At 45.7% G+C, this 17,765-nt stretch overlaps 1 protein-coding gene across 2 annotated transcripts in view; it reads right to left on the minus strand.

The window, feature by feature from the left end:
* Positions 1-8,443: 8,443 nt before the first annotated feature.
* The window catches only part of RAD18 (RAD18 E3 ubiquitin protein ligase), a 190,757-nt gene continuing 181,435 nt past the window's right edge, over positions 8,444-17,765 (minus strand). Inside the window, exon 13 of one of the 2 annotated variants that reach the window (XM_069736206.1) lies at positions 8,444-9,437. In XM_069736206.1, coding sequence (XP_069592307.1) covers positions 9,338-9,437 — 100 coding nt within the window. In that variant the 3' untranslated portion in view covers positions 8,444-9,337. The remainder of the gene's footprint in view (positions 9,438-17,765) is intronic. The other variant, XM_069736207.1, reaches the window with a different exon arrangement.

Consider the following 17,765-nt stretch of genomic DNA (forward strand, 5'->3'; position numbering starts at 1 on the left):
CGTTAGGTGCTGCTCTATTTAACTCCACCTAGTGCTTTGATCCTGGCCTCCAGTCAATGTTCTAGTATTGGACCTGTTTCCTCCTGGATCGTTCCTGTGGCCTGCTGCTCTGCATAGCTAAGTTACTCTTTGCTATTTGTTTGCTGTTTTTTTCTGTCCAGCTTGTCAATTTGTTTTTTACTGCTTGCTGGAAGCTCTGGGACGCAGAGGGTGTACCTCCGTGCCGTTAGTTTGGTACGGAGGGTCTTTTTGCCCCTTTGTGTGGTTTTTGTAGGGTTTTGTGTTGACCGCAAAGTTACCTTTCCTATCCTCGCTCTGTTCAGAAAGTTGGGCCTCACTTTGCTAAATCTATTTCATCTCTACGTTTGTCTTTTCATCTTAACTCACAGTCATTATATGTGGGGGCTGCCTTTTCCTTTGGGGTATTTCTCTGAGGCAAGGTAGGCTTATTTTCTCTCTTCAGGCTAGCTAGTTTCTCAGGCCGTGCCGAGTTGCATAGGGAGCGTTAGGCGCAATCCACGGCTGCCTTTAGTGTGGTTGGAGAGGATTAGGGATTGCGGTCAACAGAGTTCCCACGTCTCAGAGCTCGTTCTTGTTTTTTGGGTTATTGCCAGGTCACTGTATGTGCGCTGACCTCTATGTCCATTGTGGTACTGAATTACCTTTCATAACAGCGCCCAACCAATGGCTTTCCCCCACATACGTGGTATTGGCGTACTCAGGAGAAATTGCACAACAAATTTTGTGGTTAATTTTCTCCTGATACCCTTGTGAAAATGAAAAAAAGTTTGGTTCCAAAGTAAATTTTTTTGTGAATAAAGTAAAATGTTCATTTTTTCCTTCCATGTTGCTTTAGTTCTCGTGAAGCACCTGAAGGGTTAATAAACTTCTTGAATGTGGTTTTGAGCACCTTGAGGGGTGCAGATTTTAGAATGGTGTCACTTTTGGGTATTTTCTGTTATACTGACCCCCAAAACTCAATTCAAATGTAAGGTGGTCCCTAAAAGAAAATGGTTTTGTAATTTTTGCTGGAAAAATGAGAATTCGCTGGTCAATTTTTAACCCTTATAACATTCTAACAAAAAAAATATATATTTCCAAAATTGTGTCGATGCAAAGTTGACATGTGGGAAATGTTATTTATTAACTATTTTGTGTGATATCACTCTCTGATTTAAGGGCACAAACCCTCGAAGACATTTTACCACTAACATGAAGTACAATACGTCACGAAAAAACAATCTCAGAATCACTGGGATCAATGGAAGCGTTCCAGAGCTATAACCTCAAAGTGACAGTGGTCAGAATTGTAAAAATTGGCCGGGTCATTAAGGGATTATAGTCCTATAGATTTTTTTTGCAAAGTTACTTCATTTTCTTGTTTTAGATGCATTTGTAAAGGAAAAGCATACACACCCTTTTAAGCTTCACTTTGATGCCTGTAAATAGTTTTTTTTTATTTTCTTACCATTTCCATCATATTTTCGTATGCACTTGTGCCATTTTTCTCCAGGTGTATCAGAGTCCTGCTGAGCTTTTCTTTCTCTCGGTGATCATCCTAAACAATAATGGAGAAGGAACAATGGTCCGGGGGCGCAGCACAAGCAGATAAAGATGGTAATTGATCATTGCGATGATATAATCAGCGCTCGTGCCCCGTCAGCAGCCCATAATTTCGGAAATTACCTGCAGTTATAACAGGAGACAGGAGGCCATTACCAGAATGACTGAGGCGTCTTCTGACGATCGTCCACCCAGCGTCTGGTCGCTTCCTAAATAGACGGGCGTACGTGACAGCGCCGAGGCACCCGAGGAGCAGAAGATCCAGAGCTCACGTAGCTTCATGGAGGATGGTGCTGCTGCTGGACTGCTAAGTATCACACATAATTAGAAGACAATATTACACATGATGGGATTCAATATACAGCTCCGCAGACAGAGCCAAACATGGGGTACCCGGATCGTCCACAGCGTGATACACGATAGGCTTAGATACACAGGATCCGTCACATCACCGACTAGCAGAGTTATCGAGTCTGACCCATCACATCACAGTGGCCCCCGTAGATCCGATGTAGAGGAATATGATTAATAATATCTTCACTGTCCTCCAGCTCCTCCGAAACCAAAACAGACGATAATCAGAAGAAATCGTCAATGTTTTATAAATATGATTTAATTCCATTAACTCCTGGGCAGACAAAGGAAATGGAGAATATTTCCCTCCGCCAGACACAGAGGAGATCTCCACGGCCGGATCATTGACTTGAGAACTTTGGCGCTGCCCTTACAATTATACACAATCTTGCTTTATGAGATGTTTTATGTGTGAACTTTCCACAAGGACACACATTGTGTTCAAATAAGTTCTGCATGGGCGTGAACCTGCGATATGGCTGCTCCCCCGAGGGCCACACTGCTGTCTACTGACATGAGATGTGGCACAAACAAGCTGGGGATGATTTTATCAGTATTGATCCTTTTTATATTGGTCATACCTTTTGTTATTGATTAATGTAGCATAGCTGACTATTTTTCACTTGCTTCTGCTGTGAAGAGTGTAACAGGCAGTCCTATGTAACACCACAGGCGGGAGCACCGATATGCTACATTTAATCCCTTTGGATACAGATCAGGCTTTCTCTCGAGTCCTTGATTCATGATGGAGACACAGGGAACGTGAAATGTGTCGGCTCCAAGGAAAAACTCACCGAAACGTAAAAGATGATAAACCTCCTGCAATGTCACTGCGTGACCTTCCCTTTAAACATGGTGTCATCGGCTGATGTTCTGCAGTGTTGGGTTCTGCGGTCATAATTCTCTGTTATTTTACCCTCGCACCTCACCCAGTTTCACCATCTATTTCTAAATAGACATTACTGGGGATTGGGGTCAATGGCAGCAGGGAAATTCCTAGACAAACAATGTAATGTTCCTCCGTGTGGTTTTTAACTTTGTGACAACTTTATATTAGTTACTATTTTGCCCTTTCATGTCATATGGTTTGGTGGCCATTTATGTTGCATTGAGCCTCGCCGGCAGCCTGACCCTATGACAACACTTTGGCACTAATTCCTATTTGGCAGGATTTTTTTTTATTAAACCATTTTTTTTGCGCTGGTGAATTTCACTAAAATGAAGGAACGAAGTTTGATGATTTTGGCAAAAATTAAACTTTTCGTTTTTGCTTTTCTAGAGTAAAAAGATACACAATAATATAAAATGCAGAACATTACTCTTTTGCACAAAAAACACAAAACATTTTTTTTAATCCACTGGAGTAGAATTATGCGAAAAGTTTTGAAAAAAGGTAAAAGTTGAATTAAGGCCCCATCCACATGGTGATTCTTCAGCTGACGGTTTTCTCCTCTGACTCCTCCATATACAGGAACGAATGACTCTCCCCATAATAGGAACCATCTGCTAAAACATCTGCATAAACCAAAACCGTGAATATACCGGTTCAGAACAACAAAAATAAATGACCAAAGCGAATGAAGAGAAATGATGATTCTCGGGATCTCTCTTCTCTGAAAGTCAGAAAAGTAAAGTCTAATTTTTTTTTTAAAAATGCAGATCTCTTTTGATCTTTTTGAACCCCCCCACAAAAGTATCAAATTTAATCACTAAATTACGTTCCCACAAAAAAGTAACAAAAATCAGCTGCTACCAGAAAAAAAAAACAAATAAAAAAACAAAAACAAAACCCTGGTATGGTGACGTCGATGGAAAAATAAAAATGTGACAGCGTTTTGAATACAACAAAAAATAAAAAAAACCGTGCAAGTCAGGACGATGCAAATTATAAGGATCTATCTTCTTCTTTCTTCGGGAACGCTCCGGAATCATTGACCGGTCTGACCGCTGGCATTTTATCAGCACTGACCAGATCCTGCGATCCCGTCCGCTTCAGGGCAGCGCTTCCAAGCCCTATTGGAAAGATCTTACAAAGCTCTGCACTCTTTGCCTAGGAAACCGACCACCTCTGAGACAGCAGCAGAGGTCAGCACCTGGGCTTCCAGCAGTAAACAAAACAAAAAAATCTTTCCGTTCTTCGTAATTTTACCCATTTATAAGGAGACAAAACCCTTTAAATAAAAAAAGTAAACCTTAACAAAATTAAAAAGTCTACATAGGACATTTAAAAGGGGGTCACCAACTCAGGCAGATCGCTATCTCCGGCCATGCTCGGAAGCTCCCCCTTATAGAAAGAACTCCCCTGATGACATCACCGCATGTCCTGTGATGTCATCCGCCCCAGCAGTGGAGTGAGATCTCGTCGTGACTCTTTATTTTCATTGTCACTGGTTTACGTTCTAGATGCAGAAGTCATTTTTGGGTCCGGCTCAGGTTCTCGATTTCTGCTAATGAAAAGATTAAATTGCTGTAAGAAGCGGAAGAGCCGTCATAAGACAGAGCAGGTGACGAGAAGATTTGCAGGGTTTCTGTAGCCCCTCAGTCTCCGATAGTGAGAGGCCTGTATTTATGGGGTTAAGTAATCCGCCAGATGTAAAAACACAATGCAGATTTACAGCAGGGACCGGAGTAATCCCTGCGAGGCCGAGCGCTCCAGAACATCACTGGGTTTAGGATTAGGTAAATCTTCAAGGAAGAGAAAAATGTCCATCAAAGAACAGTAAGTGAGACGGACGATCTGTGGAGGCCGGACGACGGCAGAGGCGAGGAGCTCAACGGCCCCTGGAAAGTGACAGCACCGAGGCCGCACACATCGCCGCGCCGCCCAATGTCAGGGAGAAGAGTCACAGACATCCACAGCTCAAACCAGTAAAGAACAGATATTAGTAGCAAAGTATAAAAACATCGTAAATCATTAAACAAAAGGAAATGACCAAATCTAACATCTGATCACCGGCATAAAGAGTCCAAAAAAGGGCAGCTCAGGCTCATCCAGGAGGAATAGGAGGCAAAAGACAACAATTATCACAAAGTGTTAGAGTATTCCACTGAGATACAATTGGAGCAATGTCCCTATGACAACACCGATGTGCCAGAAGTCCAGACAGAAGTGTTAACAAACATTAGCTAATGATATCTCAAATAGCTGCCAGGGGGAGAAACAGGTTATGTATGTCTGTATATAGGGAGCTCCCCCTAGTGGTGACTACAGGGAGAGTCTAAAATATCTTAATACAGGGAGCTCCCCCTAGCGGTGACTGCAGACAGGATCTTATCACGTATCTCTGTATACAGGGAGCTCCCCCTAGTGGTGGCTGCAGACAGGATCTTATCACGTATCTCTGTATACAGGGAGCTCCCCCTAGTGGTGGCTGCAGACAGGATCTTATCACGTATCTCTGTATACAGGGAGCTCCCCCTAGTGGTGGCTGCAGACAGGATCTTATCACGTATCTCTGTATACAGGGAGCTCCCCCTAGTGGTGGCTGCAGACAGGATCTTATCATGTATCTCTGTATACAGGGAGCTCCCCCTAGTGGTGGCTGCAGACAGGATCTTATCATATATCTCTGTATACAGGGAGCTCCCCCTAGTGGTGACTGCAGACAGAATCTTATCATGTATCTCTGTATACAGGGAGCTCCCCCTAGTGGTGGCTGCAGACAGGATCTTATCACGTATCTCTGTATACAGGGAGCTCCCCCTAGTGGTGACTGCAGACAGGATCTTATCATGTATCTCTGTATACAGGGAGCTCCCCCTAGCGGTGACTGCAGACAGGATCTTATCATGTATCTGTATACAGGGAGCTCCCCCTAGTGGTGGCTGCAGACAGGATCTTATCATGTATCTCTGTATACAGGGAGCTCCCCCTAGTGGTGGCTGCAGACAGGATCTTATCATGTATCGCTGTATACAGGGAGCTCCCCCTAGTGGTGACTGCAGACAGGATCTTATCATGTATCGCTGTATACAGGGAGCTCCCCCTAGCGGTGACTGCAGACAGGATCTTATCATGTATCTGTATACAGGGAGCTCCCCCTAGTGGTGGCTGCAGACAGGATCTTATCATGTATCTCTGTATACAGGGAGCTCCCCCTAGTGGTGGCTGCAGACAGGATCTTATCATATATCTCTGTATACAGGGTGCTCCCCCTAGTGGTGGCTGCAGACAGGATCTTATCATGTATCTCTGTATACAGGGAGCTCCTCCCCCTAGTGGTGGCTGCAGACAGGATGTTATCATGTATCTCTGTATACAGGGAGCTCCCCCTAGTGGTGGCTGCAGACAGGATCTTATCATGTATCTCTATACACAGGGAGCACCCCCTAGTGGTGGCTGCAGACAGGATCTTATCATGTATCTCTGTATACAGGGAGCTCCCCCTAGTGGTGACTGCAGACAGGATCTTATCATGTATCTCTATACACAGGGAGCACCCCCTAGTGGTGGCTGCAGACAGGATCTTATCATGTATCTCTGTATACAGGGAGCTCCCCCTAGTGGTGGCTGCAGACAGGATCTTATCATGTATCTCTGTATACAGGGAGCTCCCCTTAGTGGTGACTGCAGACAGGATCTTATCATGTATCTCTGTATACAGGGAGCTCCCCCTAGTGGTGACTGTAGACAGGATGTTATCGTGTATCTCTGTATACAGGGAGCTCCCCCTAGTGGTGGCTGCAGACAGGATCTTATCATGTATCTCTGTATACAGGGAGCTCCCCCTAGTGGTGACTGCAGACAGGATCTTATCATGTATCTCTGTATACAGGGAGCTCCCCCTAGTGGTGGCTGCAGACAGAATCATCATGTATCCCTGTATACAGGGAGCTCCCCCTAGTGGTGGCTGCAGACAGGATCTTATCATGTATCTCTGTATACAGGGAGCTCCCCCTACTGGTGGCTGCAGACAGGATCTTATCATGTAATTATGTTCAGATTGCCCCAGATGGATTTTTTCTGCACAATAAAATTGTTTTTGATGGAGATAATCAGCTGCTTCTATATGAAGCTCTACAGAAATAACATTAGTCCTTCCTCTTGCAGGTGGAGCGATCCTTAACTTGCCTGGCACGTAATATGTGCGGCTGCCTGCTGGGAGCATTTAAGGTGACAAGTGTCTACTGTTGCTGAAGGCTTGAAACATGAAATAACCCTGGAAAGAGAGGTCTGCTGCGGCCACGGCTGCTGGAGGCCATCATGACTTATTCACAAGCACGTTATTCAGTTTTTACACGAGTGGAGCTGGTGTTTAGCAGTCGGGCTCAGCACTGATACCGGAGGGACGACGTCAGCATGTTGATGGGAATAGCCATTAATGACGGCTGCTCACCGCTGCTGATAACTGATCCTCCTGACAATAGTTCATGGCGAATAGTGATCTTCCTATAAAGTGTTCCCGTGTGTTTTCTGCAGTCGGTCCAGGTGACCGGGTGACAGAACAAACAGTCGGTCCAGGTGACCGGGTGACACAACAAGCAGTCGGTCCAGGTGACCGGGTGACAGAACAAGCAGTCGGTCCAGGTGACCGGGTGACACAACAAGCAGTCGGTCCAGGTGACCGGGTGACAGAACAAGCAGTCGGTCCAGGTGACAGAACAAGCAGTCGGTCCAGGTGACAGAACAAGCAGTCGGTCCAGGTGACAGAACAAGCAGTCGGTCCAGGTGACAGAACAAGCAGTCGGTCTAGGTGACAGAACAAGCAGTCGGTCCAGGTGACAGAACAAGCAGTCGGTCTAGGTGACAGAACAAGCAGTCGGTCCAGGTGACCGGGTGACAGAACAAGCAGTCGGTCCAGGTGACAGAACAAGCAGTCGGTCTAGGTGACAGAACAAGCAGTCGGTCCAGGTGACCGGGTGACAGAACAAGCAGTCGGTCTAGGTGACAGAACAAGCAGTCGGTCCAGGTGACAGAACAAGCAGTCGGTCTAGGTGACAGAACAAGCAGTCGGTCCAGGTGACCGGGTGACAGAACAAGCAGTCGGTCTAGGTGACAGAACAAGCAGTCGGTCCAGGTGACAGAACAAGCAGTCGGTCCAGGTGACAGAACAAGCAGTCGGTCTAGGTGACAGAACAAGCAGTCGGTCCAGGTGACCGGGTGACAGAACAAGCAGTCGGTCCAGGTGACAGAACAAGCAGTCGGTCTAGGTGACAGAACAAGCAGTCGGTCCAGGTGACCGGGTGACAGAACAAGCAGTCGGTCTAGGTGACAGAACAAGCAGTCGGTCCAGGTGACAGAACAAGCAGTCGGTCTAGGTGACAGAACAAGCAGTCGGTCCAGGTGACCGGGTGACAGAACAAACAGTCGGTCCAGGTGACAGAACAAGCAGTCGGTCTAGGTGACAGAACAAGCAGTCGGTCCAGGTGACAGAACAAGCAGTCTGATGACACGTGGAGGTGACAGCTACTTCCTATGTGCGACCCTGGAAACACAAAAGACTGCACAGACAGTCTCGCTCTTTAGCCGTCGGTTCAGTGATGGCTGCAAACTAAGAAATTCCGTAATGAAGGACGCACGTCCGTCTACGAATGCAGCAAATACAATATATTTATTCGTTGGGTGCAGCATGATTTTACCAAGGACGAGTCTGAAAGCAGATTCACCATTGATGTATAAAAAGGCGCAGAACTTTTTACCATTGTGACAGATTATTGTTATGATAAAACAAGCTACAAACCTGCATCTACCAGAGACGTAAAATGCACAGAAATAACGACAGCGACGATGGGGCCGGACCGACGGACGAGGGGACAGCAGCGCAGGCTCGCATCCCTGTATACAGAAGACAGTATCATACATTGAAGGAAAATGGGAAAAGTCTAAAAGTGATCAATGTTTCCAGCCCGTCTATTTCATGTTCACATTAAAAAGCAAAACACAGGACTCCGGGTCCGCGCAATGCAGAATATCCCAGTACCTGCCCCCTGCGCCTCCGCAGGCATTTGTTTTTCCACATTTGTGTGAAGTCCCTGTTACACCATAAGAAATTCATGAGTGAGCAAAAAGGATTTCTGTTCAGTAGCAAATAAACCCTCGTCCTCCTTTCCCGTAAAGAAGATGTTCTGGGAAACTGGGTGACAACCAATATGGCAGCAATGACAGTCACGGGGGGCTCTCAGGCTTTACAGACTAATTCTGCCAACAGACGACTGTGTGAGTATCCCCAAATATTAGAGTCTGCAAACCAAATCCACAGGAGCGATGATGGTGGACATACTGGTTGTCATCCAGCTTCCCCAGTAGCGTTGTCAGAATCCAGGTAGAGAAACACTACTGGGAACCCCTCAATTAGGGGGAAACCCTCCTGACGACTTAGGCTCCAGATGCAGCAGATCTTCCTGTATGAGCAAAGTCATCTGAGGTCACCATCTTCAGGTCCCGTGAGACGTCCTCAGTCTCTGGAGAGAAGAGACATTTCTACTTGGACTGCCTCTTGCTCCTTGATGTTTTTAGCTTGGATGACGCTTCAAAGGAGGATGTGACTTTCCTCTTTCTCCTTCTGTGTCCTGACTGTGTCCTTAAGACAAAGTAAAAAAATAGTTATAAATCATGTATTATACCACATAACTGCATTAAGTCACAGTGTACATACATTACTGACCCGGAGTTACATCCTGCATTATACTCCAGAGCTGCACTCACTATTCTGCTGGTGCAGTCACTGTGTACATACATTACATTACTGATCCTGAGTTACATCCTGTGTGTATTATACCTCAGAGCTGCACTCACTATTCTGCTGGTGCAGTCACTGTGTACATACATTACTGATCCTGAGTTACATACCTCAGAGCTGCACTCACTATTCTGCTGGTGCAGTCACTGTGTACATACATTACATTACTGATCCTGAGTTACATCCTGTATTACAGGAGGTCCCCAACTCCAGTCCTCAAGGCCCACCAACAGGTCATGTTTTCAGGAATTCCTTTGCATTGCATAGGTGATGCAATTATTACCTGGGAAAAACTAAGGAAATCCTGAAAACATGACATGTTGGTGGGCCTTGAGGACTGGAGTTGGGGACCTCTGCTGTATTATACCTCAGAGCTGCACTCACTATTCTGCTGGTGCAGTCACTGTGTACATACATTACATTACTGATCCTGAGTTACATCCTGTATTATACCCCAGAGCTGCACTCACTATTCTGCTGGTGCATTCACTGTGTACATACATTACTGACCCGGAGTTACATCCTGTATTATACTCCAGAGCTGCACTCACTATTCTGCTGGTGCAGTCACTGTGTACATACATTACTGATCCTGAGTTACATCCTGTATTATACCCCAGAGCTGCACTCACTATTCTGCTGGTGCAGTCACTGTGTACATACATTACATTACTGATGCCGAGTTACATCCTGTATTATACTCCAGAGCTGCACTCACTATTCTGCTGGTGCAGTCACTGTGTACATACATTACATTACTGATCCTGAGTTACCTCCTGTATTATACCCCAGAGCTGCACTCACTATTCTGCTGGTGTAGTCACTGTGTACATACATTACTGATCCTGAGTTACATCCTGTATTATACTCCAGAGCTGCACTCACTATTCTGCTGGTGCAGTCACTGTGTACATACATCACATTACTGATCCTGAGTTACATCCTGTATTATACTCCAGAGCTGCACTCACTATTCTGCTGGTGCAGTCACTGTGTACATACATTACATTACTGATCCTGAGTTACCTCCTGTATTATACTCCAGAGCTGCACTCAATATTCTTCTGGTGCAGTCACTGTGTACATACATTACTGACCCTGAGTTACCTCCTGTATTATACTCCAGAGCTGCACTCACTATTCTTCTGGTGCAGTCACTGTGTACATACATTACTGATCCTGAGTTACCTCCTGTATTATACTCCAGAGCTGCACTCACTATTCTTCTGGTGCAGTCACTGTGTACATACATTACATTACTGATCCTGAGTTACATCCTGTATTATACCCCAGAGCTGCGCTCACTACTCTGCTGGTGCAGTCACTGTGTGGTGCAGTACTGTGAGTGACAGCTCCGCCACCCTATCTTGACGGGCCTGTGGGGTTTCCTCTATGTGTCGTCCGTTTTTGTGATTACCTGGCCATTTTGCTGGATGGCAATGATTAGAACTTTGCCCGTTGTAGCTTAGCTCCGTTTTGTGTTTGTTCCTTGCTCTGCGATCTAATATTTTGATCTAAAAATATTCAACCTTTCCCTCACTTCCGGTATTTTTCCCTCCTCATTTAAGCATGCCATCATACATCCATTACTTAAAAAACCATCCCTCGACCAAAACTGTGCCGCTAATTATAGACCTGTCTCTAATCTTCCCTTCATCTCTAAACTCCTCGAACACCTGGTCCACTCCCGTCTTACCCGCTATCTCTCAGATAACTCTCTTCTCGACCCTCTTCAATCTGGTTTCCGCTCTTTACACTCTACTGAAACTGCCCTCACTAAAGTCTCTAATGACCTACTAACAGCTAAATCTAATGGTCACTACTCCATGCTAATTCTCTTGGATCTCTCTGCAGCATTTGACACTGTGGATCATCAGCTCCTCCTCACTATGCTCCGCTCCATCGGCCTCAAGGACACCGTTCTCTCCTGGTTCTCCTCCTATCTCTCTGACCGATCCTTCACTGTATGTTTTGCTGGTTCCTCCTCCTCTCACCTTCCCCTTACTGTTGGGGTTCCTCAAGGATCAGTCCTAGGCCCCCTACTCTTCTCGTTGTATACTGCCCCTATTGGACAAACAATCAGTAGATTTGGTTTCCAGTACCATCTCTATGCTGACGACACCCAATTATACACTTCTGCTCCCGATATCACACCGACCTTTTTAGAAAACACCAGTGATTGTCTTACCGCTGTCTCCAACATCATGTCTTCCCTCTATCTGAAACTGAACCTGTCAAAAACTGAACTCCTCGTGTTCTCTCCCTCTACTAACCTACCTTTGCCTGACATTGCCATCTCCGTGTGCGGTTCCACCATTACTCCAAAGCAACATGCCCGCTGCCTTGGGGTCATCCTTGATTCTGAACTTTCATTCACCCCCCACATCCGATCACTGGCTCGCTCTTCTTACCTGCATCTCAAAAACATTTCTAGAATTCGCCCTTTTCTTACTTTCGACTCTGCAAAAACTCTTACTGTTTCTCTTATTCATTCTCGTCTGGACTATTGTAACTCTCTACTAATCGGCCTCCCTCTTACCAAACTCTCCCCGCTCCAATCTGTCCTGAATGCTGCTGCCAGGATCATATTCCTCACCAACCGTTACACCGATGCCTCTACCCTGTGCCAGTCATTACACTGGCTACCCATCCACTCCAGAATCCAGTACAAAACTATTACCCTCATCCACAAAGCTCTCCATGGCTCTGCACCACCCTACATCTCCTCTCTGGTCTCAGTCTACCACCCTACCCGTGCCCTCCGCTCCGCTAATGACCTCAGGTTAGCATCCTCAATAATCAGAACCTCCCACTCCCGTCTCCAAGACTTTACACGTGCTGCGCCGATTCTTTGGAATGCACTACCTAGGTTACATAGTAACATAGTTAGTAAGGCCGAAAAAAGACATTTGTCCATCCAGTTCAGCCTATATTCCATCATAATAAATCCCCAGATCTACGTCCTTCTACAGAACCTAATAATTGTATGATACAATATTGTTCTGCTCCAGGAAGACATCCAGGCCTCTCTTGAACCCCTCGACTGAGTTCGCCATCACCACCTCCTCAGGCAAGCAATTCCAGATTCTCACTGCCCTAACAGTAAAGAATCCTCTTCTATGTTGGTGGAAAAACCTTCTCTCCTCCAGACGCAAAGAATGCCCCCTTGTGCCCGTCACCTTCCTTGGTATAAACAGATCCTCAGCGAGATATTTGTATTGTCCCCTTATATACTTATACATGGTTATTAGATCGCCCCTCAGTCGTCTTTTTTCTAGACTAAATAATCCTAATTTCGCTAATCTATCTGGGTATTGTAGTTCTCCCATCCCCTTTATTAATTTTGTTGCCCTCCTTTGTACTCTCTCTAGTTCTAGGTTAATACGATTAATCCCCAATCCCCACAGTTTTAAGCGTACCCTAAAAACTCATTTGTTCAGACTGGCCTACCGCCTCAATGCATTAACCTAACGATCCCTGTGTGGCCTATTTATAAAAAAAAAAAAAAAAAAACAATCAGGTTCCTCGCATCATGTTCTCATTCACTTTATGCAGTATTAGCCCTCTGTGTCTGTACTGCTACATACTTAGGCAGGTAACTGGTTCATGCAGCTTTACATGAACACCTGAGCCTTACACTATGGCCGGTCCGAATAACTAAAGCAATTGTTACCATCCACCTCTCGTGTCTCCCCTTTTCCTCATAGTTTGTAGCTTGTGAGCAGCAGGGCCCTCATTCCTCCTGGTATCTGTTTTGAACTGTATTTCTGTTATGCTGTAATGTCTATTGTCTGTACAAGTCCCCTCTATAATTTGTAAAGTGCTGCGGAATATGTTGGCGCTATATAAATAAAAATTATTATTATTATCTTTGTTGCCCAACCTTGGCTTTGCCTTTGACCATCCATTCGCCTAGCCCTGGCCTTGATCCGCTACCTTCTTGCAATTCTGACCTTGCACTGTGACCTGACTAGGCCTTTGTCTCTCTCCTCTTTTTGTGACGTACCCTCCTGGCTTTTGACCTCAGACTCCTTGACTTCCCCAATTCACTGCCTGTCTGTGAGAAGTGACTCAGTGTCATGATATTAAGACAGAAAATGTCTGCATCCAGCTCCCTTATGCAGATAATACCATGGAGAGAGGCGTAGATGCTGCAGGTACAGTATGTCATATGTATGGATGCGGAAAGAAAAATATCTGGAGCATTTCTGAGCATCAGCGATCATCTAATCATCATGTATGAGATGTCCCAGCGGATGTAAATCTGCATCCCACCCTAAAACACTGATTTATACATGGCATATGAATGTTGAAGACAAGAAAAAAAGTCTGAAAGCACATCCCAAAAATATGAAATGTACAGGAGCACTGATTGCAATGCAAAAGCAAACAATCCGAAAAGATGCAGCAGCGCCGTGCATGATCTGCGGAATACACACGTGTGATTTATGGATTCTGAATTGCATTTCTGCTATATTTCCTGCAGGCAGAAGATGCTGCGCACGATGCAGAGAGGGCACAGCTCTGCTAGGTTCGATGCGGAGAGGGCAGAGCTCTGCTAGGTTCGATGCGGAGAGGGCAGAGCTCTGCTAGGTTCGATGCGGAGAGGGCAGAGCTCTGCTAGGTTCGATGCGGAGAGGGCAGAGCTCTGCTAGGTTCGATGCGGAGAGGGCAGAGCTCTGCTAGGTTCGATGGGGAGAGGGCAGAGCTCTGCTAGGTTCGATGGGGAGAGGGCAGAACTCTGCTAGGTTCGATGGGGAGAGGGCAGAACTCTGCCAGGTTCGATGCGGAGAGGGCAGAGCTCTGCTAGGTTCGATGCAGAGAGGGCAGAGCTCTGCTAGGTTCGATGCGGAGAGGGCAGAGCTCTGCTAGGTTCGATGGGGAGAGGGCAGAACTCTGCTAGGTTCGATGCGGAGAGGGCAGAGCTCTGCTAGGTTTGATGCAGAGAGGGCAGAGCTCTGCTACATTCATACAGGTGAAATCAAACAGTCCCTCTGTCAGCAGATGGAGGGGCACTATCCCAATACACATGAGCACTACATGCAAAGCCATTCTAGAATCCAAAAAGTAGCCAGAGATGGCTGATAACAGGGAGCAATAGCTGGCATCCATGTGCACAGCAGTTGGAGAGAAGGCTGGCTTTAACTTGTGCCCTACTGACTAACTTTCTGAGAAAATTTATTGAAATGGTTAATTAGCTGGAAGGATGATGGCTGGAAATAATAGTTTATTTTTCTCTGAGCATTTTCATGGGCTGTCAGAGTGGATTCTCGCTGTGCTGTGTAATAGAGGACTATTGCAACACGCAGGGGGACGGCGTCTGCGGATCTATCAAGTAGATCTACAAATGTCAGCAGTTTCCCTTAGAACAGTCCTAGCCCGGTATGGCCATGCTGCAGGTGGGCGCAGGGTCGGGGTATGGCTCCCGCTGCAGCAGAACACGGGGATGGAATCATTTCACTTCCGGATGTTTTATTGGCTTCCAGCAAAAGAGGACATTCTTTTTTTATAAATTACTGTCATTTAAAGGGTATGCAGAGTTTTGCAACCATTTTCTAAATACTTCATTGAAACATTAAACTTTACAAACTATAAAGCAAATGCTACCGATTTGCATCTACAGCCCCTATACCGATCTATGTGTTTCCATAGATACAGACTACAAGCGTTGGGTGTAGTCGGATCCTATAGTCGTTATTTCCTTTCACCAGTCTGTAACCCAGGAGACACATATCTCTGCACTGAAGCTGCATACACAAATAATATTAATAATAAAATAGTTTATTTTTATAAATTAAGATACAATGGACCAATAGAAACATATTGCACAAACTTCTATGTTCTTTCATCCACCCGGCCAGGTCACGTGTTTAGCCGTCACGGCCGAGGACATTGTCCCACAGATGGAGAATGTGACAGCAGTAACTTCAGGATCTCGGCACTCCCAACATTTCATCATAAAAGAGTTGAACCCCTTCCGTTCTGTTGGAAGACCCCGCAGAATCCCGGCCAGGAGCTGCCAGAATATCATCTTATTTGGAGAAGCTCCAGGAACCGTGAGCTGCATTTGCCTTCGTTACGAGTTATCGCTGCCATCAAAGACGGAACGATTAGTCAGAGATGAGTCCAATTAACAGAAGCAGCTGCATTAAGGGCGCTAGCAAGGTTCACTCCACCGGGAAAGAACTCAAAGCCGGGAAGTAAATGCTAATGGGGATGAAAAAAAGGGATCAAATTCTTCTGAGATTGCGGGAAAAAAATATCGACATGTATATATATGAAAATTTGTGATGTGGTAAAGCTGAAATTATTAATGGAAATCACCAAGAGCATGACGACTATGGCAGGTGACTGGAGTCGAGAAAGTTGCTGCCAAGAATTATTCTAGAATACAGACCTCAGGGATTCACAGTGATGTTCTCCGTTTATCCAAATTAAGTTATCTCCTAAAATGAGCAATGTTGTCTGATATAGAGCTCCAAGCCCTCTATATAGACATGGATATAAAAATTATCTTCTGCCTACTTACAGCCACCACAAGGGGGAGCAGCCTATATACAGAGGCAGAATCCCATCATGTATCTCAGTATACAGGGAGCTCCCCCTAGTGGTGACTGCAGACAGGATCTTATCATGTATCTCTGTATACAGGGAGCTCCCCCTAGTGGTGACTGCAGACAGGATCTTATCATGTATCTCTGTATACAGGGAGCTCCCCCTAGTGGTGGCTGCAGACATGATCTTATCATGTATCTCAGTATACAGGGAGCTCCCCCTAGTGGTGGCTGCAGACAGGATCTTATCATGTATCTCTGTATACAGGGAGCTCCCCCTAGTGGTGGCTGCAGACAGGATCTTATCATGTAGCTCTGTATACAGGGAGCTCCCCCTAGTGGTGACTGCAGACAGGATCTTATCATGTATCTCTATATACAGGGAGCGCCCTCTAGTGGTGGCTGTAGACAGGATCTTATCATGTATCTCTGTATACAGGGAGCTCCCCCTACTGGTGGCTGCAGACAGGATCTTATCATGTATCTCTGTATACAGGGAGCTCCCCCTACTGGTGGCTGCAAACAGGATCTTATCATGTATCTCTGTATACAGGGAGCTCCCCCTAGTGGTGGCTGCAGACAGGATCTTATCATGTATCTCTGTATACAGGGAGCTCCCCCTAGTGGTGACTGCAGACAGGATCTTATCATGTATCTCTGTATACAGGGAGCTCCCCCTAGTGGTGACTGCAGACAGGATCTTATCATGTATCTCTGTATACAGGGAGCTCCCCCTAGTGGTGGCTGCAGACAGGATCTTATCATGTATCTCTGTATACAGGGAGCTCCCCCTAGTGGGGGCTGCAGACAGGATCTTATCATGTATCTCTGTATACAGGGAGCTCCCCCTAGTGGTGACTGCAGACAGAATCTCATCATATATCTTTATATACAGGGAGCTCCCCCTAGTGGTGGCTGCAGGCAGAACTTCCTTGTGTATTTTTATATTCAAGCAACTTTGCATAAAAAAAAGAAAAGAAAAACAGAACTCTAACAAATTCAAGATATATTAAAAAACTGAATCCATGACTAAAAGGGTGAAATTCAGTTTAAAGAAAGCATGGAAGTAGCTTAAAGAATAGAGCCGTAGAGGTGTGAAAATATGCCTTACTGTAATGGTTTAGTAGCAGCAAGGAATGTAAATATAAAGTATTATTCTGACGTTCGCGCTCCCCCGACAGCATTTCAGAGAGACGGCCTTCAGAGGTGCTAGCTCTCGGTATGCGATCACCACGGCATGAGACCCAAATATCTTTATAGTCCACGGACACGCTCCTTCTATTAGGGGTCTCAAGTTTATTAACTGCGATGAATGTGCGTCAGCAAAAACGGTGCCGAATGCTGGCAAGCCATACCTAACCAATGTGTATTTTTGGGAAAAATGATCTATCTAGAATTATTGGGAGCTTCTGCAGGGGCCGATGGCTGGACATTATAATTACACGGATCTAGATGGCATCGGATGCACGGTCGCTGCTATGACTGACATCTATTGCCTAGCTTGATGGGTTAATACTGGGCTTACTACGTGTTGTGTAATATCCTTGTGCCATTAATGAGGGGCACTAGAGGTGAGCGCCCACTCTCACCGCTCTGTGTGGGAGGGAAAGGCCAC

This window comes from Ranitomeya imitator, chromosome 8 (genome assembly GCF_032444005.1).
Source record: "Ranitomeya imitator isolate aRanImi1 chromosome 8, aRanImi1.pri, whole genome shotgun sequence".
NCBI classification, from domain to species: Eukaryota; Metazoa; Chordata; class Amphibia; order Anura; family Dendrobatidae; genus Ranitomeya; species Ranitomeya imitator.